The sequence below is a fragment of the Prunus mume genome, linkage group LG2 (genome assembly GCF_029339155.1).
Source record: "Prunus mume cultivar Tortuosa linkage group LG2, ASM2933915v1, whole genome shotgun sequence".
NCBI classification, from domain to species: domain Eukaryota; kingdom Viridiplantae; phylum Streptophyta; class Magnoliopsida; order Rosales; family Rosaceae; genus Prunus; species Prunus mume.
In genome coordinates, this window is record NC_142699.1 from 31,974,172 (window position 1) to 32,001,588 (window position 27,417).

Sequence of the window (27,417 nt, forward strand, 5' to 3'; positions counted from 1 at the left end):
ATTTGGATTTGGTGATCCAATATGTTTGTGTTAGAGTATTGCATCTAAATTGATCCAATTTTACAAATTTTATACGGATGTGTATTTGGATGGCTATGATTTGCACTTATCAGAATATGTAATGTCACTTTTATTATAGTGGAATCAGATGCTCAAGCTGTATTTGTCAGTTAGAAAAAGAAGAGGAGGGACCTTGTATCAGATGGCAATCTCATTCATGAAGTTAAGGGATGTTTCACTTTGTTTCAGAAGATTTCTATCTCTTATATTCCTAGATGCTGTAATTTTGTAGCTTACAGGCTTGCTGCAATGCTGCTCATGCTATTCAATGCCAGGATGTTGTAATGTGTGATGAAGACATACGTTCCTCCTTGGTTGGAATATTCTGTAGTGAATATATAATACGGTTGTACCCCTTAATTTCACTCAATGAAAATATTATCCTATTTTTCCAAAAAAATAAAATAATGTCACGTTTGCCTTGGAAACAAACCTCAACTAACCCGAATGTATTGTTTGCGTGAATACAATAGACTAAGAGCATGATCTTTTACAGTATTGTTTGTGTGAATGAATAGAGTAATCGCATGAAATAAGTGGTTAACTTGTAAAGAGAATATGTGAGATGGTAGGGGATTTGTAACAAGTGCTAGCAAATAATCACCTTTTGCATCAAGAAAAGAGTATTCACCATTGCATTCGTTCTCGCCTCCTGTCGCTGCCTGAAAAAAAAAATGGTAACATAATAAATACATACACATCCATATATACATATATATGGATGTTAACTTTAATCCAGATATTGGGGGAAATTAACAAGACTATAAGTTTTTATCTTTATTTTTTTCTTTAGTCATATTAAGGTAGTCTCAAATGGGCCCAATCGAACAAGTTAAAATGCAGGTTAGCGTCATCTTTATGATTGTCATGGAGCAGAGCTCTGATACCAGTAAAAAGGTGAAAATAAGAACAATAATTGAAATCACTGAGAATCTATCTTCCATTTTTAGATAGTTATTTTTAGCAAGTTCAATATGTATATATATGTGCATTCTCAATGAAATGAACCAAGCAGAACTTAAAGTATTTCCTCAGCTTATTCCTTTTGCTTATTTAATTGTCTTAAAATTCCTCTCGTTTCCTTATTCCTATAAATTAGGAATACATAGTTCTATCACTTAGAAGTTTTAGTGGTATCAGAGAACCATATTGGAGAGGGTGATGGACGGTGGTTTATGGTCTCAACTCGTAACCAACGCAGAACTTTTAGGTCCTTTGCTCGTACACCAAGTTTAAAGACTAGAAAACCTTTACATCCATCAACTTCATATGAGCTTGCTCAAAAGCTCAAGAAAAAGGTTGTTGAGGATAGTTAAGATGAAGACGACACACAAGCTGATTCGGAGAAAAAGGAAGCTGAATCAAGTGAAAATAAAAATTCTATTGATACCTTAAAAATTGATTTTAACGTTGATATTCCTATATATAAAGGAGATGTTGATCTTGAAAAGCTAGATAACTGGATAGACACATTAGAAACTTATTTCACAGTTTATAAGTATTTTAATGTGCAAAAGATAAAATTTGGGAGTTCGAAAATTTCAAGCCATGCCCTTATATGGTGGAAGTCCTATCGGAGACGGTATGATGTCTCATAATTGACTTAGAAGAACTTCAAGATGCTCTTGAGAAAACAATTTTATCTCTTTGGCTGTGAAGATGAAAGATGGTATAAATGATAAGACTTTAGACAAAGGTTTGGCCAGATTGTATAAGAGTATACAATATGAGTTTCACAACCAAGCAATGGTTCTGGACATTGACGTCGACGACTACAATGTTTTCATGAAGTATACCGGAGGTCTTGCCCACTACATATAGAAAGAACTGAAATTGTTCACCTTAGATACTATTGAAGAAGCTACTGTGAAGGCCATCCATTGCCATTGAAACCAAAAACAAAAGAACTGACAAGAAGGATAATAGATCAAACCTGTCAACAAAACTGACTGGAGAAAAAGGGGAAGCAAAGTAAGGAAGGCCAAACACAGAAGGTTTACTGTGATCACTGTCAAACTAGCAGACATGCCAAAGACAAGTGCTAGATACTTTATCCAAAGTTGAGGCCAAAGGGCAAGAAAAACAACGGGGGAGAAATGAAAGAAAAGCCACATTGACTGTGCAATAGGCAGAAAAGATTTTAGAGTTAAAGCAACCTGATGTTACACTTGTCCTTATGATAAGACGAGCAAATATTGAAGACAAGTACAACCGTGAATAGTTGTTTCATGTGAATATTCAGGTGAAACAAAGTGTTGTACAAGCTATCATTGACCCTGAAAGTCAGAATAACTTGATTTAAGAGGCTTTAGTAACAAAAAGTGGGTTTAGGCACCACACCACATTCGAAGCCATACTTGCTGAGATGCATAGGCAATCTATATTTATGGGACAAAGATGCTATTCACAATCGGAGGCTTCATAAGTATCGACTTGTGAAGGATGGAAAGGAGTTCCACATCAATGCATGCAAGCCTTAAGCTACAGATAATTTGCTAACAATTAACTAAGCCAAGAGGTTAGTCAATTCATGTGGGCGATTTGTTTTGTTAATGATTTGACCTCAAGATCAGAGTTTTAGAGTTGTGACATTGTTTAGATTGTCTTTATCTCTTATGCAATGCTCAGACATAGGGAAATTACAGGATAAGTTCAAGGACTTATTTCAAGATGTGCATGGTTTGCCACCGCGGAGAGCTGTGGAGCATGATATCTGGTTTGTATCTACCGAAATTGGGTTTGTATCGTACTTCTCTGACAAAATCTGACGAGATCAGTAAGCAAATTGAGGGACTTCTTGAACAAAGAGTCATCAAGCCTAGTTACTCACTATGTGGTTCACCAATGTTACTTATGCCTAAGAAAGACTAAAACTGGAGTATGTGTGTTGATTATAGGGCACTCAACAAAATAACCATCAAGAAACGGTATCCATTGCCAAGGATTGATGATTTGTTAAATCAATTACATCGTGTTCATTACTTTACGACACTAGATCTTAAATCCGGCTATCACCAGGTTTGCATCCATGAAGAAGACACTTGGAAGACTGCTATCAAGATGAAGCAGGGACTCTTTGAGTGGTTAGTCATGTCATTCGGGTTATGTAATGCTCCAGCTACCTTCATGCGATTGATGAATGAGGTACTCCGTCCTTTCATTGACAACTTCGTCACTGTATACTTAGATGACATTCTCATATTTAGTGTCACATGGGAGGACCATCTTCATCATATTGCTCAAGTTTTGGAGGTTATATGACCAAATTAGTTGCAGTTAAACAGTAAGAAATGTGAATTTGGGAAATAACACCTTGTATACTTAGGATTCATTATTGGTGCAGGAGAACTGAAAATGGACCTAGAGAAAGTACATGTGTTTTCTCAATAGCCCATGCCCTGTTCAGTGATTAAAGTTCGAAGATTTATAGGTGCATGCCAATATTTGTGAAAGTTTATTCGACACTTTTCACAAATTGTAGCACCCTTATATTTCCAGTTGTTGAAACAAAAGATTACGGAGGCCCAAACACTAGCATTACCGAATATGCAAAAACTATTTGAAGTAGAAGTAGATGCATGGAACTATGCCATGAGAGCCATATTATTTCAAGATGGGAAACCAGTTGCATACCATTAGGAGATGTTTAGTGGACCGGTAATGAACTATTCAACTTATGATAAGGAGCTGTATGCAATGCATCAAGCAGTGAAGCATTGGAGAGCTTAATTGTTGGGAAAAGAAGTCGTGGTTCACTTAGATCATAAATCTCTTCAGTTTTTAATATACAGTCTAAGTTGCAGCAAGCTCACTATATGAAATGGATGTCTTACTTACAACAATTCAATATTGTGATAAAGTACAAGAAGTGAGCTACTAAAAAGTTGGCAGATATGTTATCTACACCGCTTACACCAGTTAATTCTGCATTGCTGGTCGCTATGCAGATCTAACCTATTCTTCCTTCTGAGTATGCCAAAGGGTACAACACAGATGCTGATTTCACCTCAGTCTATGCCAAGCTATAATAAGTAAAGCCTAGTGAGTTCTAATTGAAGGATTGACTAATGTACAAGGGAACATAATTGTGCATTCCAAAATATGGCGATAGATTGCAGTGGATTCGTGAGGCTCATACTTCCAAAGTAGTAGGACATTTTGGGGTTGCGAAGACTTTATTGAATATTTCGTCACTATGTTTATTGGCTAAAAATGCATCTTTATGTTTCACGATACATTTGAGGTTGTGTTCTATGCAACACATTGAAGCATTCTAATAGAAAGTTAGGACTGTATCTTCCATTGCTAGTACCTAGCCGACCTGAGGAGAGTATCTCGATAGATTTCTTAGGTGGATTGCCTAAAACCAAGTCTGGAAACGACTACTTGTTTGTGGAGGTAGATTGTTTCAGTAAGATGGTGATTCTAATTCCATGCAAAAAAACTGTTACTGGAGAAGGCGCTGCTAAGTTATTTTTCTAACATGTTTCGAAGCATTTTGGCTTACCTACATCGATTATTTCTGATAAAGACAGTCGATTCTTAGGCCATTTCTGGAAGTCGTTATGAGGAATGATGGATACTAGATTGAAAAGATGCACTTCATTTCATCTACAGACCAATGGACAAACAGAGGTCATAAATCGAACTTTGGTACACTTGTTGAGGGGTTAAAATTCCGGGCATCCGAAGACTTGGGATGAAAGTCTCTCTTATTTACAATTTGCTTTTAACAAAGCAATTCATAGTTCCACACTCCAATCTCCCTTTGAGGTTTGTTTGGGTTACTTACCCTAGAGTCCTTTTGATATGGCATTCACTACGAGTGAAACGCCATTAAGTGGGAATGAAGAAAAGAACATGTTCAAGCACATAAATTTCTCAAACGAGTTAGAAATATTCATACTGAAGTGGAGGCATAATTGCACCGTTCTCAGTAGCAATATAAAGCTCGCCATGATAACCATCGTGTGCTATGTAACTTCAAAGAAGTTGACCTAGTATGGTTACACCTTGGAAATGAGCGGCTAACTAGCGAAGGCAAGAAATTGAAGCCTATTTGTTATGGACCGTTCAAGATCATCAAACAAATTGGTGATAATTCATTTCAACTTGAATTATCACCATACATGCATATGTACTCAGTCATCAATGCTGAGAATCTTAAGCTTTTTGAGTTATTTCTACTTGATGATGATCCCAACAAAGACACTCGCCTTCCATCAATTAGTGACTTGAAGAAAAGGTCAACTTCCTAGCAAATCAAAGTGAAATATTTGAGACAAGGTAGCCCAAGAATAGCCACATCTCACCATTTAACTTGAGTAGGAGCTCAAGATTTTTAAATAGGAGAGCCATGATCCAGAAGGATACCAATAAATTAATATTAAAATAATAATTAAAAGCTTTAAGATATTTAAAGTTTTGACATTGTCTGTTCAAAACCAAAACTAATGGTTTTATTTATTCTTTTGACCATTTTAAGCCATATAAATTGTATGGTTTAAACTATATCTTCCATTTTTAAGTAGTTATATATTTTTAGCAAGTTCAATATATATGTATATATACATGCCATCTCAATAAAATGAACTAAGCAGAACTCAAAACAGTTCCTTAGTTTTTTTCCTTTGTTTTTCTTATTTTGTCTTAAAATTGCTCTCATTTCTTTATTCCTATAAATGAAGAATACATATAGTTCTATCGCCTATAAATTTTGGATGAATCCGTGTAGAGTGTAACCACCAAAATCAAATTGTCTGGTCTCAATTTAACAATAATGAGAATTATTACAAAAATAAAATAAATAAAAATTTCAAGTATAAAGACCTATGGTATATGGTACAATTTGGAAGGCTTGAGATTATCAGTGACATTAAAATACTTCAATGTCCTAATCCACTTTTCTTGATTCTTCAACAAATGAACTGCAATTGTGTGTGGCCAAAGCTCATGTGTACATTTCGTGGGTGGCTCAGGAAAATTGTACATGGACCACTTAGCATTGAACCTGTTCTTAGCACGATGTCCATTTTTTATCCAGTCACCAAAAGTTTTATCTTCAGGCCCTTCTAAGTGGTTCCTGGGGATATCGGATTCTCTGATCCACTCCACTATGTCCCAAGAAATCAAGTACCCTATGCCAGACATGTAGTGACCAAACGGCTCCATGCTTGAACATGGAATAACATAACCATAGTACAAGTCTTCTCTAGGCAACGGCTTCAGAGAGTCCACCAAGTTCTGCAGCCTGAAGTAGGCATCATCGTCAGCTTTCATTACGTAATGGTAAGGTGGATAAACCCCATTCGTATTGTTGAACATCTCGGGCAAGCTCGAAAAGTAGGTGTAAGTCTTGCCCTTGTTCATGTTCTCTTCGCAATCGAGAATAATAATATCATCATAACGCATTATTTCCAATGCTACAAGCACTTCTTGGTCTTCCTTGGTGAGGTTGCACATCACAAACTTCACGTCCACTTTTGCGCCCACCGGAGTCTGTGTGCCATAGATCAAACGAAGGAAATGGCGGCGTTGGTATTGGCCAGGAAGTGTTAGAATTCCGAAAAGTACTCGGATTTCATCGTTTGAGGAAGAAATAAGGGCCAGTGAAGTGATATTTGGTGATGAATGCAAAGTGTTTGATGAATTATAAAACTGAGCAGAGGGCATGTTGATGTTAGCAAGAGCACAACGCCCAAATTCCAGAAGACCGTCGAATCGCAGTTCGGTTATAGAAGCCAAATCATAGAGGAAACAAATGAAGAACAAAGAAGAAGTTATAAAACGTAGCCCGTCTGGCCTTGGTATCTTCATGATGTTCTTGTATTCAAAAGAAAACCTAGAATTCCAAGCTTTGGTTTATGTATTCAAAGTTTCTTTCATTGTTTCTCCATATAGATGAAATCTGGTAGGTGATGGGAAAGAGACTAGAGTTAAAATAATTGTAAAGTTTTGTAAGTGAGCTATTGTCATTAGTATCCACCTCATTTGCAAGGGGTATAATACATGTCTTTGTTTGGTAAGCCAAAGAGCAATATTCTTCCTCTTAATATGAAATGTACCAAGCAATTATTGAGGTAAAAGAGACACACTGCCAACCTAATGGAGTTGTTGGAAGAAACGAAATAAACTGGCAAAGGTTTAATTTAATGAACAAAAATTCTCATTGGTCATTAGATTTGTTAGAAAAAAGCTTGGATGATTTAGATTGGACTTGGACCAGGAGTATTAACTTGAATTTTCCAACAACTTGAAGGATCTTGATCCTCTGCATCTTGAACCTAATCAGAATTTACAATTTCCCCAAGCTACTACATTTATTGGGCAATTGAGCCCCCTTCTAACCATTTGTTAGCTACACCTCGATCCCAAGGTGAAACAGCCTCTAGTACTACTTTGTTGCATCTTTAAGCTTTTTTCAGATTGCAAATATATTGTTCTCAACTTAAATACAATACAGAGTTGAGAGTAAGGCCGCATGGCGTGATTGCAGCTCTATCTCAAAAGACCTCGATACAATTTTAGGAGAGATTCCCACTTATTATACTTATTTATAAATAATTATTTCTCCACACGTGAGACGATTATAGTTGATCCAGGGCAGTCTGCTCTCAACTTTCATGATTATTGCCTTCTTTTTTTCCCTCTCTTGAGTTGCAAATCACCCAATTTTCATCTTAATATTGTTGCAACGAGAGGAGAGAGAGGGCATCACCCTCCCACTTTGGCTTATTTTTTGTTTGGATGATTTTCAGTTAGGGGTAAACTAGGAAATTAAAAATTACAAAAACTAAGATGGTCACAATGAGGGGAAAAAAAAGCTTCAAAGAATACAGTGAAGTCAACCATCCTTATTTTTGTAGATAACTAGCAAAAGGTGCCCGCGCGATGCATGCGGGTTTTAAAATTGCGTGAAATGTGTATAAAGCGATGAAAATAGGCAGGAACATCTCAACTACTCAGTTGCCAAAATACTCAGGGTCTACCAACATGTTCAAATATTGTAATCATCTAAACCTATCATTACAACAACAAATTAACACCAACCAATTGCCAATTGATGCCATTAGCTAATTCCTATGCTCTATTCATAAAACTTAAAAAAATTAATTGAAATTTCAGCCTAGAAACTCACCCCTTACTTAACAGAACTGAAAACGCCAACCAAACCGCTCTATCCAAAGCAACGAAAGAGCACCTGCAAAATATCAAAAGAAAACATGATTTTAAAAAAAAAAAGAAAAATGAAGAAAAAACAGAAAAATCGGAGAAGAAATTAGCTTGAGTATTTCATGCATGCACAATCTTTTCATTAAACCAAAAAATTAGCTTGACCAAAATCTGTAAGGAAAGAAACCACTCAAGACTACCCAAATTAGAAACCACTCAAGACTACCCAAATTAATGTGTTTTGGGTAAAGAAAAACATTGTAAAGGCACAGGAAAAGGGCTGTTTAAATGATTCTAGATGCATTTGAAACAAAGAGTATATGATCAAAAAGCTACTGGCCTAAACAATTAAAAGTTACCTATGCAAAAGTCACCCTAAACAATCAAAATCCCAAAACAACTATCCCTGCATTGTCGTTGTCATCAAAGATTTGAAAATTCTATCTCGTAACCCTACACCACCAAAAACACAGAATCAATACTAAACTCAAAGAATAAGAACTAAAATTAATAGAGAAAATTGAACTTGATTCGAAGCTTACCAATATGTCGTGATGTATAAATACCTCAGCTTTTATATAGCATTAGGGATTACCCAAGAACCTGAAATCAAATTAACGAAATAAATGAAGCGAAATTTGTAAAAAATAAATAAAAATAAAAATACCCAGAGCAAGACAGCAAGACAGAGAATGAGAGAGACACAAAGTCCAACACAAATCAGTGGCCAATGTGGAAACTAAAGCAAAATTTGGAAGCTGAAAGACTCCCCACAAACAGACTAAAAACTTGGATCCGAAGAGAGGTTCGGTAATGCTTGTAGTAAAAGCTTAGCCAGAACGAAAAAGCAAAAGAAATGGATAACAAAATCACCCAAAGAGAAAGAGAGAATATTTTCTGTAAAAATGGCGTTCTAGAATAAAATCAGAGTGTTACCTAAGAATATCCAAAAATTAAAGTGAAATCATATAAGGATGCCAAAAAAACAAACGCAATTCAGGTAAGTGAAAGCAGAGATGGAGAGAAGGAATTTGTTAACAATATCCAGAAGAGAGAGAGAGAGAGAGAGAGAGAGAGAGAGATTAATCCCCGAAAAATAATTAAAAAAAGCAGAAAATCAAAATGGATGAAAACCATTTGGTGAACCAAAAACAAAACCAAAATATGAGAGAGAGAGAGAGAGATTCATACCATTGACATCAAACCCATCAAATCTAAATGCTTTTTTCATTGGTGCTCTGGAGAAACAACATATATAATCAAAGAAATTCCATTAGGATTCAAAAATTAGAGATAGTAAACATATCAAACCTAAATGCTTTCAACATTGAACCAAAAAGAGGAAGCATGGTCTAATGTATGAGAAATCCGAATATCACAACAAAACACAGATTCAAAGAACAACAACATTGAGCAAGCATATTGATGAGTACTTCATCGACCCTTAAGCTACATATTTTTGGGAAAAATCACAGCTAATCAGTAACAACATTGAGATTCAGAGTGATTAACTGGCATTTAGAAACCCTAATCCACTGCTGAAATTAGCTAAACACAAAACAACAACAGACCACGAAATCAACAGAGGGGTAATAGTCCGTACGTTACCTAAATTCTTTCTTTATGAAACTGTTGAAATATGAAACTGTAAATTTCCTTCTACTCACTACATTGGGGTTGGCTTAACCAACAAAGTAGAAAAAGGAATGCTACCCAGTGATGAAAAATATGTTCAATTATTAGGGGAAAAAAATGGATAAAGGGAAAAGTTAAAACAAATGAAATAAATTCTCCAAAAAGGGAAATGCCAGGCCAACAAAAATTGAACTTAAAATGCATGTTCTAAGTAGTTAGCAGGAAGACCCAAAAACAACCAAACTAATGTGAACTTTCGACTTTAGCAAGTAAGATGGACAAAATTGAAGAATTAAGAGCTGCAACAACTGTACATCTCATATAAAAAAAATCAGAACAGATAAAAACCATTTGGTGAACCAAAAACAAAACCAAAATGAGACAGAGATTCATACCATTGACATCAGATTCCTGTATTAATTACTCCAGTTCTTTTTCTTTCAATCTTCCTCCCTGTAACAACAAACCAAAGTCAATTTCTGATTTACTTCTCAATTTTCAACATGACGAATGAATAAAGGATGCGAAGAGCAGATGAGATGAGATGAATTCGCAGGGGGAGAGATCTGAAAATAAGCTATGCAGGCTTACCTTGAAAGTACCCATGTCTGAGAATTAGAGAAGACGACTATGATCTCTGAGGACTCTCTCTCTCTCTCGCACCTCTTCAACATTAAATATAAATCTTTGCTTGTCAAAGAATAGCAACACTGAAGGAGATGTATCCTGCGTATCCATTCCAGTCCCTAGCAGCTGCAAAGAGTAGAAGCATGACCAAATTATTAGCCCAAGAAAAGGAAAAAAAACAATAGAACCAAACTCTGCATTCTGAAATTAGGATATACAAACTTTTTTAGTTTTCAATAAGTCTCCATTCAACGCAAAAATCAGCAAAAATCAACTTCGTAAATCAAACCCGTAAACAAAAAAATTATGAATTTTAACTCTTCTGAATTCTCTCGTCATCACTAATGTCCACAAACAGAATTCCAATTTAGAAGTTTTCAAATCCCACATATATTTCCTAAACCAGTCTTCTTCAAGTCAACTATGCTAAAACATTGCAATCAGTTCCTAGAATCACACTCCCAAATTTTCTTTCCCCTACCAAAACAAAAATTATCAAATTCAGATCCATAGTCCCATAAACCAGTATAAGAACGAATTTGAATTAAAACCCTGTAGTAAAAGAACGAACATATCTTTAAACAGAGCTACCAAATAGCAGCACATCCTGCTTACCAAAACAGAGCTATCCTAAACCCTATAACAAAAGAACCAGCATATCCAAATACCGATTTCAGGGTTTACCAACTAATTTTTAATAACCAAACAGAAAACCTTACCAAAAGCAATCATATAGTATTTTAATAACTAAATTGTTTAACCTGATTTCATGAAAATAATAACACAATCAAATCAATTTCAGTATTTGGATAAAATTTGCAAATCAATAACACAGACCCACTCCTATAAAGTCGAAGCCTCCAGATAATCGCTCGCAACGGAGGAGAGAAAGGAAGAGAGAAGAAAGAGAGAGAGGGCTGCAATGAAGGGGATGAGGTTTTCCTTCTCTCAGCGACTCCAACGACAATAATTGAATGATCTATTTTGATCACACAGCATAAAAACATAATTAACAATCCGAATCAAGCATGCGGGCGAAGAAATTATCTCATAGTTCCTTAAAAAAAAAAACAGCCATATACCACAACCTTACCAACTGAAAAAGACAATTGTCGCAGAGCCTCAATGAATGGCATGGATTCATTGTCACCTAACAATAAAGAAAATAGTTAGCACTTGCATATAAACACAAAAAAAGAACAATGAGTCATATAACATGTCTATGTTTTAACTATCGCTTACCCACAGTCCCACTCAATTCTATAATATAAAAATATGCAGAGCGCTCTTTTCCATCGACAGGAATGAGAGTAAATTTTGAAGAACATCTTTGTACACTATGTTTTTAGTGTACTTATTTGGCACTTCGTTATTATTATCTATTATGATTTTGAGGCCTTCTCTAGACGTAGCTCTAGATAACGCGACATAAAGCTGCCCATGAGTGAAAACAGGTTGGGGAAGATATAACCCAACTTGTTTTAAAGATTGACCTTGACTTTTGTTTATTGTCATAGCATAGCATGGTCTAATTGGGAATTGGCGCCTTTTAAAAATGAAAGGCCATTTGTTTTCTGTTGCTGAAAGAACGATCCTAGGTATAAACACTTTGTGGCCAATGTGGCTACCAGTGAGTATTTTTGCTTCAATAACTCTATCAACCATTTGGGTCACAACTAATCTTGTTCCATTACATAAACCTGAAGATTGATTTAGGTTTCTCAATAACATTATAGGCATGCCTATTTTTAAAGTCAAACTATGTTCAAGCAAACCATTGAATTCAAGTTGATTGAGAAATTCTGTGGGATAGATCATACAAAGGTTTTCAAAATTGGTTGATGATGAACATAAAGAATCTGAGCTCAAATAAATGCATTTTCTCCAGGCAATAAGTCTATTGCGTAATTATTTATCTCTCACAAGAGAATTCCTAGCTGTAACAATGGCTCGTTCCCTTAAATAAGCAAAATCGGCAAAAATTTTGTCGAAATCTGGGTAAGTTGCCAAAAAAATTGATTGAATAGGATCTATGTTTGATTGAATGAGTAAATCTTGAGGAATTTCAATCCAAGGTGCCTCTTCATCATTTGGATCGTCAATATCAATTATTTGGCCATTTCCAATTTGAAGAATCCAGGCAGCAAACTCACTTATTTTCTGTTTTTCTTCACTGTTCAACCCTTTTTTTGATAGCCTCATGTTTTCTTTTAAACATAATATTTTAAAATAAGGCCATAAGTAAGAGCTATTTAGAGAGGCGTCTATGATTTCTTCTCTTGTTCCTCCTGGAATAACTGGTAATATTTGTCTAAAATCACCACCTAGTAAAAAGGCCTGCCACCAAATGGAGCATTTTGATGTGATAAAATATCACGAAGTGATTTATCTAATGCTTCAAAACAATGTTTATGATTCATAGGAGCTTCATCCCAAACAATCAGTTCAGCCTTTTCAATCAATCTAGCAAGATGAGTTGTTTTTTTAATCTGACATGTTGAGGAATTGGTAACAATTAAGGGAATCTTAAATCTAGAGTGAGCTGTTCTACCACCTGGCAATAATAATGACGCTATTCCTGATGAAGCAACAGCTAAAACAATCTTACCTTCAGATCTAATTTTACTTATTATAGTATGCCACAAAAAAGTTTTCCAGTTCCTCCATGGCCATGAACAAAAAAAAGGCCTAGTTTTTTTTCATTCACAGCATTAATCACAGAATCATATACATCTCTTTGGCCTTTGTTTAGCTGTGTTATCAAAATTGAGTGTTCTTTTCTTAAATGATGAACATCATAATTTAACTCTTCTCTTAGCAATTTAATTCTAATTTCTGACATTTTATGTTCATCAGGCATTGGAAGATAATGATCTTTTAAAGAGCTAGATGATGTGTTAAAAAGTTGTTCTAATTCAAACAAAAGCGAATTTTTTAATTCAGATTCTGACAAAATAAGATTTGGCATTAGAAAAGCTTTCTGTAGTTTGTACAAAATGTCATCACACATATTTTGCCAATAAGTATAAAAAAGCAATTGAGGATTTCCTACATCACAAAACAAAAAGCATGAGTTAACTTATAATATTTTTATTACATCTATAGCCTAATCAAGCAAAATGGACACACACCAACAGTACTGCAGCTATAAAAATAAGATTTTTCAAACACAACATCTGAAAACAAATTAAACACAATTTCTGCAGCCTAACCAAGCAAACCAGATATACGCAAGAACATCATAACCACAGAAATAACAATTTTCAAATGAAACAATATCCAAAAACCAATTTTCTACAGTTGATATGCATGACTTCTTCAGAAGACGAATAGAAAACTGACCTGTTGCCTAACAACAATGGGAAGAGCTATCAAATAGTCGAAAACGCAGTTAAGACAACACCTATAACAAACGCAACCGAAAAAATGAAATCAAGGAATAATCAAAAGAGCAAAAAATAAAAACATACAGATTCTGTTTGTGATTATGGTTTGAAAGCACATGACTTATATATACATTCTGATTAATATATATATATATATACACACACACATACATGCTCTAAATAAAATGTAAGAAAGACCGAAGTAACAACACATTAAAAGCAGCAACTTCTAAGCTAATTACTTTTGAAAATTTCAAACTTTCATATATATATATATATATATATATATATATAGAGAGAGAGAGAGAGAGAGAGAGAGAGAGAGAGAAATTACCCATGCAAAAGCCAAGGTTCTCGCCAAGATCAGCAGCAAAAATTGTATCTGTCAATTACAACCAAGGTCAAAAAATCGTAGGCAAAGATATTGACACATGGTGTATCCTTAATTATATAACTGATCTGTTATATTTGAGTATCCTATTAACTCTAAAAAGTTAGTGATAAAGTTGGTGATTTAGTTTGTTAGATTATAGATTTCTTGATTAGTAAGAATGAGCAGCCTGAGACTATGAATTACATATAGTCTCAGCTAGCTTTCATAAAATCTTTAAGAGAGGTATCACTCAAAAGAAAAGTAGATACCTTTAATCAATAGTGAGCAATGAAATTATGCCTTTTTTTTTCTAAGCAAATTAGTTGAAAATAAAATATCAGAAGCAAGATTGGTCTCTAGGGATTTCAATTATCATCACATCTTATACTTCGGGTTCAAGCATGGCATCAACAGTAATTGAGAACAATAACAAAGATTTTATTGACACTTAACCAATGAGATATTCCTAGCATACATTAAACCTAACTATTTTGACACACCATCAATGATACATTCCTAGCATACATTAAACCTAACTATTTTGCACATCAATAGACTTGAAAATCAAATATGAAAAGCAACATTCGTCATGCTTTTATGCATCAACTTTTGGTACATTAGTTCATTAGCTTTAATATACCAACCTTTGGTCAAAACTAATTACTTTTTTTTTTTTTTTTTTTTTTTGACATCATTCGTTATAATTGATTAATGAATTAATACGTTTGTTTTTATGAATTTGCATATTATTCACATATAATTCATGGAATCTGATTAACCAATTTGTGCATTTTCTTAAATTGGATCGAAGTTTTATTATAATTGATGCAACAAAGGAAAGAAAAAGGAAAGAAAGGTTATCAACAATTACTCATTTATCAACAGAGATTCTAAGAAATTATCTTCTTGTTTATCAACCAATTCAATCAAAAGCAACAATCAAAGGCTGAGATAGCTAGAATACCTCAGTTGTAATGATTCAAAATGAAAAACATAGAGAATAAACTCAGCAAGCAACAAAATCCCAGAAACACGGTGCCTAAAAAATTATACTAATAGAATCAACAACAATTTTCCATTTTTTCCTGTAAAGTGAAAACAGAGAATTTCAAAAACTCATTACAGAATCCTCATTCATAATCTCACTTATCTCGTTAAGTATTAGTGTCATCCGCCAATGCACATTACAAAATTTTGGTTCACAAAAAAAAGAAAAAAAAAAGGAATAATAGATGCGAAGTTCATTAATTTGATTTAAAAAATACTAAACCTTGAACATGTCCGGTTCATAACCATAGTCAAATGTTTAATATAACATATACTCAATTCATCAATTCAATGAAAAATCAATCATACCACTTATCTAAATCATAATTTCAATGGAAAATGCCTTTATACAAACACAATTTAGAGTAATCCATCAACAGCTGATGAATTGATTGTTTTTGTTGGGGGACAAAAGCAAGTGTTTCTAAAAAGAGAATAAAAACATAAAAGTTTTTGAATCTTAGATTCCCTTTTTACTTTTTGTTCCTTTTCATCTGTTTTCCCACAAAGCACAGGAATATTATTTGGTATCCATTACTATCATTTATCATAGACTACAACTAAACAATGGCTATGAAATGCCAGCAAAAAATTAGATATAAAAGAAAACAGAAGCCAAATACACAAAAAATTTCACACACATTCAATCACAAAAGAACCGTAAAATACGTGGCACCAATAAACACTATGACTCAAACGAATCAAAATTCAGATAAAAATTAAAATGTCCAAGAGCTATAGAGAAAATCTCACCAAATCCAACACGTTAATAATTTCTTTTCCTTAAACACAGAAATAGAAAAGAAAAGAAAAGAAAAAAGGGGGAAAAACAGTTCCACCTTTCCTTCCATTTCCTATATTAACCATTTTCAGTTTTGAAAAAAGTTGGGAATCCCATTGCTCTGCTAGTGATTCAAAATAAGAAAATTAAAGAAAACATAGGAAAAGATTGAATGTCAAGATGAAGAGTGTGTTAAGAAGACAAATAAAAGTCCCAAGATTCGCAGGTATTGCATTTGGAATTTCCCTTTTCCACCACCAAATGTCCGTTTGTGTGTTGGCTCTCTACTCTATCATTCAATCTACCAAAGTTTCTCCTTTTTTTTTTACAATAAACAAAAGAAAACCATGCTCAAGAAAATTTAATAATAAACTTTTTAAAGCAAGACGAACAAAAAATAGAGCATGAAAGATGTGTCTATATGGTGGATGTACTAATATGATATGGAAGTCAAATAAGAAGGAAAAAAATACCCAGGAATCCAATAAAAGTAGCAGATCAATTGAAATATTATAAAGTGATTCTTTAGTTCTAACCTTTGTAAACAAAACAATAGCTAATGTATATGGATCCTCAATTGAAAACAAAACTAATGATAAAATTCAGAGTAAAAACAACAGCAAAAGCGTACATATCAAATTACAACCTTGTAATCCAGAGGCTTTCTTTACTTGTACAAAAACTCTATAAACTAAACAATGTGAAAATCAAAAACAAAAAAAGAAAGCCCAATTGTCAAAACACTCAAAGGATTCACCAACATGCTCAGATATTGTAAACATCTAAATCTATCACTACAACAACAATTAACACCAAACAATTAGATCGGCTTTTTCAATTAGTTGGGCAAGATGAGTTCCCTTTTTTATCTGATATGTTGAGCAATTGTTAATAGTTAAGGGGATCTTAAATTTAGGAAACATGGCTACCAGATAGGTTCTCTTTTTTAGGGCAGTTAAGGGGTTCTATAAAGTATCAGGCTACCGGATTTCTCCTGTTCAAAGAGGGATCTTAATAAAATTAGAACTCACAAACTAAGAGCGAATTGAGAATGGTTACATTCATATTTTCTGAGCATAGATATATTATACAGAAAGAAAAGCCTGGCCAAAGAGAACTATATAAAAAGATATTTATTTAATTAAAAAATGAGGGTATATATATACCTATCATCCAAAGCAGTGTGTAACTTAACAATGGTTTCTTCCTCCTCAGCAGTGATGTTCCCTCTCTTCAAGTCAGCCCTCAGATAATTTATGCACCTCAGTCTGTAACTCTTCCCACACCTCAGCAATCCTTCAAATCACACACAAAGACATTGATTTGTGTATATTTACAACCAAATGAAGACACATTGGGAATATATATAAGGGATCCTTTATTGCAAAAATCTTTCAACACTAAGGTTTAGAGTTCAAATTCAATCAGAATTTGTCAAAGCATATAAAATATAAAAACAATTTCAAACCCAGAAAAAGCCAAATCCAGCTAGTGACAACAGAGTAAACAACTAAAAAGACCATCGCTTGTAATGAGAACCCCCAAATCTGTAATGTTTCCCATCATTTATCATAGACTACAACTAAACAATGGCTCTGAAAGGCCGGCAAAAAATTAGATATAAAAGAAAACAGAAGCCAAACATACAAAAATTTCACACATTCAATCACAAAAAAAGTGTAAAATATGTAGCACTAATAAACACTATGACTCAAACTGATCAAAATTCAGATAAAAATAAAAATGTCCAAGAGCTATAGAGATAATCTCACCAAATCCAACACGTTAATAATTTCTTTTCCTTAAACACAGAATTAGAAAAAAAGGGAAAAAAACAGTTCCACCTTTTCTTCCAATTTCTATATCAAATATTTTCAGTTTTGAAAAAATTTGGGAATCCCATTGCTCTGTTAGTGGTTCAAAATAAGCAAATTAAAGAAAACAGAGGGAAAGATAGAATGTCAAGATGAGGAGTGTTAAAAGGAGAAGACAAATAAAAAGTCTCGAGACTCGCAGGTATTGCATTTGGAATTTCCCTTTTTTAACACGAAATGTCGGTTTGTGTGTTGGCTCTCTATGAGGTTGACAATTCTCTCATTCAATATACAAAAGTTTCTCTCCTTTTTTTTTCTTTTTTTTCTTTGTTCTGTTTTTTTTTTTTTACAACAAACAAAAGAAAACCATGTTCAAGAAAAATTAATAATTAACTTTTTAGAAGCAAGATAGACGAAAAATAGAGCAGGAAAGATGTGTCTGTGTGGTGGATGTACTAATATGATATGAAAGTTATTAAAAAAAATACTAAAAAATCCAATAAAAGTAGCAGGTCAATTGAAGTATTATAAAGTGATTCTTTAATTCTAACCTTTGTAAGTATATTATTGGATTAAAAGAACGTTTTCAACTTTTGTTGTCCTAGTAATTAAGAGATAAAGTGATTCTTCACTTCTAAATATTATTGTTACTCTACTGATCATAATAGCTTTTCAAGTTCTGCTTTCCTTGAGAGAGAGAGAGAGAGAGTATTGAATAAAAAATTTCACAAAAACAAAAGAAACAAACAAATTCAAAAACCAAAAAACAACAGAAAATTGGAGTTAGGACCACTTTGAAATGTTTTGAAAATTTTCCACTACTTTAAATACCAACCAATTGCAATTTGCAACAGAAAAATGGCAGCGTCTCATAAACGCTGCTTCAGAACACAGGGCCAGTGATTGATTCCCCACTGACCCACATACACACAAAGAGAAAGACACCATGTTTTTCCCTCCAATCAATTACGCATTCTCACTCTCTCCCCATGCTAGGAGTTCTCAAGTACCCAATTGCCAAAATACTCAAAAGGATTTACCAACATATTCAGATATTGTAATCATCTAAACCTATCATTACAACAACAAATTAACACTAACCAATTGTCAATTGATGCCATTAGCTAAGTTCTATGCTCTATTCACAAAACTTAAAACAATTAATTGGAATTTCAGCCTAGAAACTCACCCCTTGCTTAACAGAATTGAAAACACCAACCAAACTGCTCTATCCAAAGCAACAAAAGACCACCTGCAAAATATCAAAAGAAAACATGGTTTAAAAAAAGAAGAAGAAAAAGGAAGAAAAAACAGAAAAATCGGAGAAGAAATTAGCTTGAGCATTTTATATATGCACAATCTTTTCATTAAACCAAAAAAATTAGCTTGAGCAAAATCTGTACGGAAAAATGTCTCTCTGTTAAAGTAACCTTGTCGCCAAGGCAAGTTCTGGAAATCCACCTCAGGTTTAATAAACGTTCTTCATAGTGTTTTTTCTGGTAGTTACTTGGTGCACTAAGGCCTCTGTTATATTTTGTCTGCCTTTGCATCTCCGGGCCCTGTTTAATTTAACCAGGCTTGACCTCTAGGTCCTTCTTAACAAACTTTGGGAAGGGAATCCAATTTCTCTTTAAGGCGATAGACATGAAAGATAGTCTTTAGTTTGGTTGAAGCAGGAATCTTTAGTTTGTAAGCCAGTGCTCTAATTCTTTCTAAAATCTGAAAAGGGCTGTAACCTCAAGGTGAAAGCGTAAAAGCATTGGCTATGTGATTGTAGGCAGAAATAGACCTAATCTCCTACCAGAAAAACATGATCTCACCGCTTCTTATCTGCAAAATTTCATGTGCCTTTGAGCTTCATGTAATTGTGACACAACTACTTTAAAATGGAATCAATTCCTTAGTTCTTGCCAACCTGTGGTATAGAGCTTGACCCAGTAACACAGTAACTAAGCTTTGGTGGTTTGTGCCCATAAACTACTTCTAAAGGAGAGGCCAAGCGAAAGAAGAAACATAACATTCAACAAATAAGTACAAAGTCTTACTTGCAAAGACCTCTTCTTGACATTAAACACACATATGTATGACAAACTCGTAGTTGAACATCAAAACATATATATCAGAGTACTGTTGAACTGATCACATATGAAACAATTAATCGGAAAACAATCAAGATAAGTACAAACAGAAAAAATAAATAAATAAATAAATCAGCCACACAGAAAATCTATAACCACACGCAAACAGGAAATATATAACATCTATTAGAATTATAATTCTGATCTGGAGTCATAAAAGTAAAATTAAAAAAAAAAAGAAAATCGCCTATAACCACAAACAAACAGAATATCAACCACACAGACATCAATTACCAGATTGATGAGCAGACTGGGGGTTCTCATATTGATTACTCCATTTCTTTTTGCTTAGATCTTCCTCCCTGTAAGAACAAACCAAACTCAATTTCTGATTTACTTCTCAATTTTCAACATGACAAATGAATAAACCAACCTAGAAAACCAAAAAAATGTTAAAACCAACCTTTTTTTTACGAAACCTAGAAATCCTTTGAGCTAAACCCGTGCGATGAGAAGAAGGATGAAGCGCAGCTGGAACGGCAACACACGAACGCAACATCTGAGAGGAAAACCGATGAGATAAAGACCAAAAGGGCGGCTGGATTTGCAGCGCGCCTCCCCAAAGGAAAATCGACGGCCCCCCACGCATGCAAAACAGTGAACTCTGATCTTCCATGGCTGCCCCCAACCAGCCCAACCAACTGGTTCGAAACGGACTGGAAAGCTCTGAGCGAACGAAACCTTAGAATCGAAAGAGATGTGAATGAGAAGGGGCAAAAAGGGAACATAGGGAAAAATTCAGTAAAGGGCAAAATCGGCAATTCACTATTCCTAAGCTACAGTCTAGGAACAGTGAAATCGTGAACTCAGTTTTAGTATATATATAATTTTCCCTTTTCAATCACTCCTATAGAGTAGATGCGGGGAGAATTCATCAACACATCATGAACCAAATAACTTTGAAGGCAGTAGGCATTCATTTTCATGGGAGGGCCAATCACCCATTTGAACCTCGGATCAAATTACATAGTATAGAGCAAGAATGAATCATCAAAATCAGATTGTATCATCTAAATTCAGCAATAATTGAAAAGAATAAAAATAAAAGAAAAAGTAAACTGTTCAGGTATATAGTATCTAAGGTATATGGTACAATTTGGAAGGCTTGAGATTATCAGTGACATTGAAATACTTCAATGTTCTAATCCACTTCTCTTGATTCTTCAACAAATGAACTGCTACTGTGTCCGGCCAAAGCTCATGTGTACATCTTGTCGGAGGCTCAGGAAAGTTGTACATAGACCACTTAGCATTGAATCTGTTCTTAGCACGATGCCCATCTCGAATCCAATCCCCGAAAATTTTATCCTCCGGCCCTTCCAAATGGTTCTTAGGGATATCAGACTCTCTGATCCATTCCACTATGTCCCAAGAAATCAAATACCCCATGCCAGACATGTAATGCACAAAAGGGTCCATACTTGGGCATGGGATAACATAACCATAGTACAAGTCTTCTCTAGGCAACGGCTTCAAAGAGTCCACCAAGCTCTGCAGCCTAAAATAAGCGTCGTCATCGGTTTTCATCACATAATGGTAAGGCGGATTAGGCCCCTCTGTGTCGTTGAACATCTCGGGCAAGCTCGAAAAGTAGGTGTAAGTCTTACCCTTGTTCATATTCTCTTGGCAATCCAGAATGATAATATCATCGTAACGCATTATTTCTAATGCAACAAGTACTTTCTGGTCTTCCTTTGTGAGGTTGCAGAACACAAATTTCACGTCCACTTTCGCTCCCACCGGAGTCTGCGTGCCGTAGATTAAACGCAGGAAGTGGCGGCGCTGGTATTGGTCAGGAAGGGTTAGAATGCCGAAAAGTATACGAATTTCATCATCGGAGGAAGAGCTCTGCGCAAGCGAAGTGTTTGATGTTGAAGCATTGACCTTAGAGGGCATGTTGATGTTGGCAAGAGCACATCGGCCAAATTTCAGAAGACTATCATACCGTACTTCGTTTATAGAAGCCAAGGCACACAAGAAACAGATGAAGACGAAAGAAGAAATTATGAAACGACCCCGTTCTACCCTCTTCGCCTTCATCGTGATTTAGTTGTTGGAGCCTTGAGAACAGAGTCTGCAGAGCAGAGGAGGGCAGAGAGCTGGAGTTTGCTAAAGCCAGTGAGGGTTGCAATGTATGGAGAGTTTCTCAATGCACAAGGGATGGATACTAATAAATTCAAAGCTTTCTTAGATGAAACGCAAGAGTTGTCATTCTCGTGCAAATGAGACTAAAACTTTGACTTTTCTGGCTGCTAGGAACGTGATGGAGCAAAAGCCTAAAGTCAAGGACCTATTTTCCATTTTGGTCCTTGATATAGAAGCAACAAGGTGTGTTTCATCTTGAGGCTGGAGGAGTTTTTAGTCTTCTTGGTAGGCTTGTATTTCCCCAATACAGGGCTAGCTCCAGGAAATTTAGGGAAAAAAGGGTTGGGAGGCACTGAGGGGGATGGTGGAGTTTAGCCTAAAATTAGCTTCAGTCACTTTTTATGAATCATTTTGCTTGCTTGCACATGACCAAAGTGCTTTGGTCAACTCTTCGTAATTTGGTATGTTTGAATGTACACGGTATTGGTCGGCTTCAATATGCTCACCATGCTTGAATTTGAAGCAACACAATCAAAGAATCAATCAACCCCAAAAATATGATTTCAAATGCTCCATCCAAAAGTGCTTTGTAGTGATCCAAGTGTGAAATGACTATTATATGTGGTGCTAGATTTGAAGAAAAACGAGTGTCACATAAATCAGGAAATTTAGAATGCCCCTTAAATTTGACTGAACATGTAACAGATTATGACAGCATGACCAACATTGCTAACGAAAGTGGAGTTGAAGGACTACAAGAGCCATTTTTAAAGTTCAAAGACCAAAATGCAATTCGGGCACAAATTGAGGAACTATTACTCCTAAGAACCCAACTAAATAGTACAACCATACTTTTAAGGTTAAACTATTGTAATTTTAAACCTGAGAATATGGGATTCTGCATAACACCATGGTTGGTTTTGGCATAAAATGCAGAAATTGTGAACCTCTCTCTATTCATGATATGTTCTCACATTAGCCAGTTGACACAAAAGAAAAAAGGTAAAACAAGGAAAGCATTTCTAGCCATTTCCAGTAGGGCACATGAGGACACATTACTCAAAGAAACAAAACTGTTAGTCCTTCCTAAATTCACAGGTTGACAGGTAAAACATGCACCAGAGAAACAATATCAGCACAAAAGTCTTCTCAACAGCTCTTGTTTCATTCCCCCTGTATAAGATTCCAAAGTTTTCTCTCCTATAAAAAAAACAAACTAAAGAAGGGGAAAAAAAAAACCGCTGCACTCAACCAAAAGCCATCATCCCTATTGACTGATAACACATGACCTCTCCAACGTGGAGCTGAAATTTAGCAGCAATCCATTGAATCTACAATTTTGTACACTTCAGATAATTGGTTTATATATTACAACTGAAGTAAGCAATCATAAGCCACATCGACCGTGTAAAACACCTCCTTTCCCAGAATGAATAAAAAGTATCTTCTTACGGCTTAAATTTTGGCACAGGAGACAAAGCATAAATGAAGTCTTCATTTACATCTCAGGCTGACCAACTCAATATCAAACACAAGAGTCCCCAAAGTTGAGCCTTCTCCATTAGCAAGACGAGTTGGATTGAAAATGGTTGTAAACAGTCTCTGCCTGTCAAAAAACTGAGGAAAGACAATAAACCCTGAGAGCTGAGTAACAAGGGCAGGAAAATGAGGGGTATGCATACAAAGATACATGTATCATGTATGGCAGATATGATGCATGATGTACTGCTGTAGTTGATGATGCCAAATTAAGCTATATAGATTTGGATCATTCATAACTTCCTAACAACCATATCCCTGTTACATATTCTCAGCATCCTTAATGAAGTTACTCAGCAAGGTAACTTTAGCTGAAAATATTTGCACCAAAAAAGGGGCAAACATCTCTCTCTCTCTCTCTCTCTCTCTCTCTCTCAGTTGATGGTAGGATTGCTCTAAATTCACCTTTAAAAACGGATTAATGGCACAAGATAAAGAAATTTTGAGATTCTTATTACTTAAGACACAAGTGTGCCCATGCAGACCACAGAAGCAAACAAGCGAAATGCATTCTGACTAGAGTAAGTAGCTTCTCTTTCGTTTCAACTAAGATATATGCAAACAACTGTTTAAGAATAAATTTACCAAGGTAACAGACTAAGTGAAAGAATCTGGAAGAAACAGAGCAATTACATTAGGTGGTACAGGTTCCTGTGATGTGTTCTGATACCCTTGTGATGGCGGTATAACAACTCTACGAACACCACCCACTTTCATAGATTTCACAGCTGTTTCAATCCCTGAAATGACCTGCACATGCATTTGCAACATCAATATAAAGAGAGTCTCACAACTCGTGACAGTTCAAACAAAAGGATTAAAACATTTCTAAAGTTAAGAAAAGGTAAGTCTCCAAAAGGCTAAACAGACATAATGGTATTTACAGCACAAAATTATAGTTGTTAATATCTGGTTAAGCTTTTAAAGGAAATGAATATATTTCATTAGAAAAAGAGGATTTTGGAAAGTACTTAAAGACATGACATGACCAGTTATTACACTCAAATTGACGAGTAGTCATACATGCCCTTATTGACAAGTACTTAGACAACTTTTAGGCAGCCACAATCAGACAACTTTTAGGCTAAGGATCAGAACATTCTCTCTGACTGAGTGGACAATGCCCTGGACTATTTTAATTCATAATTGCTGTGAGGAGATTCGACAGTGTTTTAATAAAGTTGTAAATTTATTATTGAGGTTACATTTATCTGTGCAAGTCTACAGTAGACATTGAAGCACAGAACAATATTTAATAGATGGAGAGCTGTAACTAACATAGAATTTGTCACACAAAAAAAGAAAAAAAAAAACTTCGTCCAAGCTTGGAGTAAAAAAAAAAACTTCGTCCAAGCTTGGAGTCAGTTTCAGATCATGAAGATTATACCATTTCCTTCTAGTTTTCAATTAAGGAATGAAATTTACTAATTATCTTGGACGCTATGAAGTATGAAAACATTTAAGCAAGCTTCTAGAATCAATCTCAAATCCATTAGATGGCATGCTGCCAATGACAAGCAATATAACCGTAGATGAGAATTTTAGGCAAAATAAGCTGCACTTTAAAAGCAGGTTCTATTTTCACATTACTCCTCAACTTCTTTTTTTGGGGGGCCGAAGGGGGTGAGGGACATTTAATACATTTCTAAGTAATGCTACATTCTCAACTAGTTACAGAAGTACAAAGAAAATTTGGGTTTCCTGATTTATGACATTTTCCAAAATTTGAGAGACCAACTTATTTAATCTCATATCAAATGTGAAATAACATGAAGGAACATAAACTGCAGCTGTACGTAACCATTCCGTCGATATAATGGAGAAATGGAATCTGTATTGCATAACAACATTGTTTTGAATCAGCTAGCTAGGTTGTAGGTTAATGATATACAGCACAATATTTTCAAAGGTAGTACTAATAGTGAATATTGGTGTTAGTAAAACATAAATATGACATGACTCATATCTTTTAATGGTAAAGACTAGGAGATCATATTGACATGAGGACTTACTTTCCCAGACCCAATAACGAATACAAAAGGAATCGGTTCACCATTTTCATCTTTGTGATCATATGTCGAGTCAAAGCGCCATCCTTGTTTCGCTGCCAACCTTCCATAGTAATGAACAGCAACCTTCACAATCAGAGTACATATTTAGATGGCTATAGATGCATTTCAATCACTGCAAGAGGCCTTCAGATAGCTAGGCATCAAATTGTCCCCCAAATTTTAATTTTCAATCCAAAACAAGAAATATTTCAAGGCACAAAGTGTGCACATTGTACTCTTTTATGCTATTTGTTCTGTCTTCTGTAATATGGAAGTTTAAATGCTGCAAAAGCCAAAAATATAGAGTTCCTTTTGTTCTAAACAGAACAGCATCCAACAACTTGGCCATACCAAAAAAATAAAAATAAAAAATAAAAAATCAGCAAATTACAGCCTAACTGCTTGAAAACAGGTGAAATTACAGGCTAGCTCAAATGCAAAAGATTACATCAAACATTCTGTACAGCCACAACCATGTAAATTAACCAAGCTTGTTTTGATTATACGGAAATCAAAAGGCAACATAGCCACATATCCATCAACCCCTTACCTCAGTTTTTACCAACCACCCAGTTCATAAATCATGTATATCGGAGAGAAAGATAACCTGGTCGCCGTCGGCGGGTACTTCACCGTCACCGAGGCGAAGCTCCAAAGCCTTGACGCCGCCGGAGTTTGGGAGTTCAGAGAATTCGGCTATGGCGGACTTTGAAGGAGGTGTCAGCGTCAAGATCAGCGTGAATGTGGTGGAGATTAAAGCAGCGGATAAAGCTCCCCTTCTTGTTATGGTTGATGATGATGGCGTTGGAGAGATGATCTTGGGATGAACTAAACGGACGGTTGGATGGTGGGGAACAATGGAGCATTGTAGTGCCGCGAAGCACTGGAGAATCATTTTTTCTGTTCAGATTTGGCCAATTTGCGTACATTATCCCAGTGGTCATATCATAGGTAGGCGGCCGCATGTCCCAAGATGGTGTGATAAAAAAAAATTTGTTACTATGTGATATCACTTCAGGTGCAAGTGAATGAATGTCCCCTTATGCCCATTCAAATTAGGCTTAATCACTTCCTTTCAAAAAAATTAGCCGTAATCACTTTGTTGGCTCTCGAAATTATGATCAAGTCCCACTTTCCTCTCCGGAAATTTAAGTGACTGAGAATTCCCCTTGATCAAGGTTTATATTTGGTGAGTGAAACTGGACTTGAATTATTTTAATTAAAATGAACAAGAGTTCTGACCGTTGTTTAGTGCTCTCGGACTCTATTTATTAAAATGAATAACAATTCAACATATTATGTTTTACAAGTTCCATTTAGAAGAGTGAGACTCATAAGGACTGACTTAAACTCAACTCCAATTCAATTCTAGCCACGCAACCAAACGAATATGCCTTTTGTTAATGTTTGCAATATTTTTATAAAATAAGAATGTCATATGACATGTTTATAAGTGATTGAGAATTCCCCTTGATCAAGGTTTATATTTGGTGAGTGAAACTGGACTTGGATTATTTCAATTAAAATGGACAAGAGTCCTGACCGTTGTTTAGTGCTCTCGGACTCCATTTATTAAAATGGATAACAATTCAACATATTATGTTTTACAAGTTCCATTTAGAAGGGTGAGACTCATAAGGGCTGACTTAGACTCAATTCCAATTCAATTCTAGCCACGCAACCGAACGAATATGCCTTTTGTTAATGTT

The 27,417-nt window shown here is 35.1% G+C and overlaps 5 protein-coding genes across 7 annotated transcripts; all 5 read right to left on the minus strand.

Annotated features, from left to right (window-relative positions):
* Positions 1–5,832: 5,832 nt before the first annotated feature.
* LOC103323513 (beta-1,3-galactosyltransferase pvg3-like) lies at positions 5,833–7,032 on the minus strand. The gene has a single exon (XM_008225507.2). It carries the CDS (start codon positions 6,874–6,876, stop codon positions 5,890–5,892), a length of 987 nt encoding a protein of 328 aa, XP_008223729.2. The 5' UTR covers positions 6,877–7,032; the 3' UTR covers positions 5,833–5,889.
* A 953-nt stretch (positions 7,033–7,985) lies between these two features.
* On the minus strand, positions 7,986–20,745 carry LOC103331379 (uncharacterized). Of its 3 annotated transcripts, none has more exons than XM_089046694.1 (13): positions 20,437–20,745; positions 20,268–20,335; positions 19,085–19,147; positions 17,248–17,377; positions 14,215–14,262; positions 11,583–11,644; positions 11,332–11,473; positions 10,459–10,620; positions 10,263–10,320; positions 9,424–9,470; positions 8,775–8,835; positions 8,592–8,685; positions 7,986–8,260 (listed from the first exon to the last, which is right to left on the minus strand). In XM_089046694.1, the coding sequence occupies exons 4-8, from the start codon at positions 17,252–17,254 to the stop codon at positions 10,562–10,564; spliced, it is 318 nt and encodes a 105-aa protein (XP_088902820.1). In that variant the 5' UTR covers positions 17,255–17,377; positions 19,085–19,147; positions 20,268–20,335; positions 20,437–20,745; the 3' UTR covers positions 7,986–8,260; positions 8,592–8,685; positions 8,775–8,835; positions 9,424–9,470; positions 10,263–10,320; positions 10,459–10,561. The 3 variants fall into 3 exon arrangements, with proteins under 3 accessions (XP_088902820.1, XP_088902821.1, XP_088902822.1); XM_089046695.1 differs by having other exon boundaries at positions 11,588–11,644; positions 20,437–20,744; XM_089046696.1 differs by lacking the exon at positions 11,332–11,473.
* On the minus strand, positions 11,651–12,394 carry LOC148920058 (uncharacterized). The gene has a single exon (XM_089046697.1). It carries the CDS (start codon positions 12,310–12,312, stop codon positions 11,755–11,757), a length of 558 nt encoding a protein of 185 aa, XP_088902823.1. The 5' UTR covers positions 12,313–12,394; the 3' UTR covers positions 11,651–11,754.
* A 175-nt stretch (positions 20,746–20,920) lies between the features above and the next one.
* On the minus strand, positions 20,921–22,393 carry LOC103323486 (beta-1,3-galactosyltransferase pvg3-like). Its single transcript, XM_008225483.3, has one exon. It carries the CDS (start codon positions 22,071–22,073, stop codon positions 21,111–21,113), a length of 963 nt encoding a protein of 320 aa, XP_008223705.2. The 5' UTR covers positions 22,074–22,393; the 3' UTR covers positions 20,921–21,110.
* Positions 22,394–23,250: 857 nt separating this feature from the next.
* LOC103323487 (FKBP-like peptidyl-prolyl cis-trans isomerase family protein) lies at positions 23,251–26,684 on the minus strand. The gene is made up of 4 exons (XM_008225484.2): positions 26,316–26,684; positions 25,670–25,792; positions 24,291–24,407; positions 23,251–23,735 (listed from the first exon to the last, which is right to left on the minus strand). The coding sequence occupies exons 1-4, from the start codon at positions 26,601–26,603 to the stop codon at positions 23,613–23,615; spliced, it is 651 nt and encodes a 216-aa protein (XP_008223706.2). The 5' UTR covers positions 26,604–26,684; the 3' UTR covers positions 23,251–23,612.
* Between the last annotated feature and the right edge of the window lie 733 nt (positions 26,685–27,417).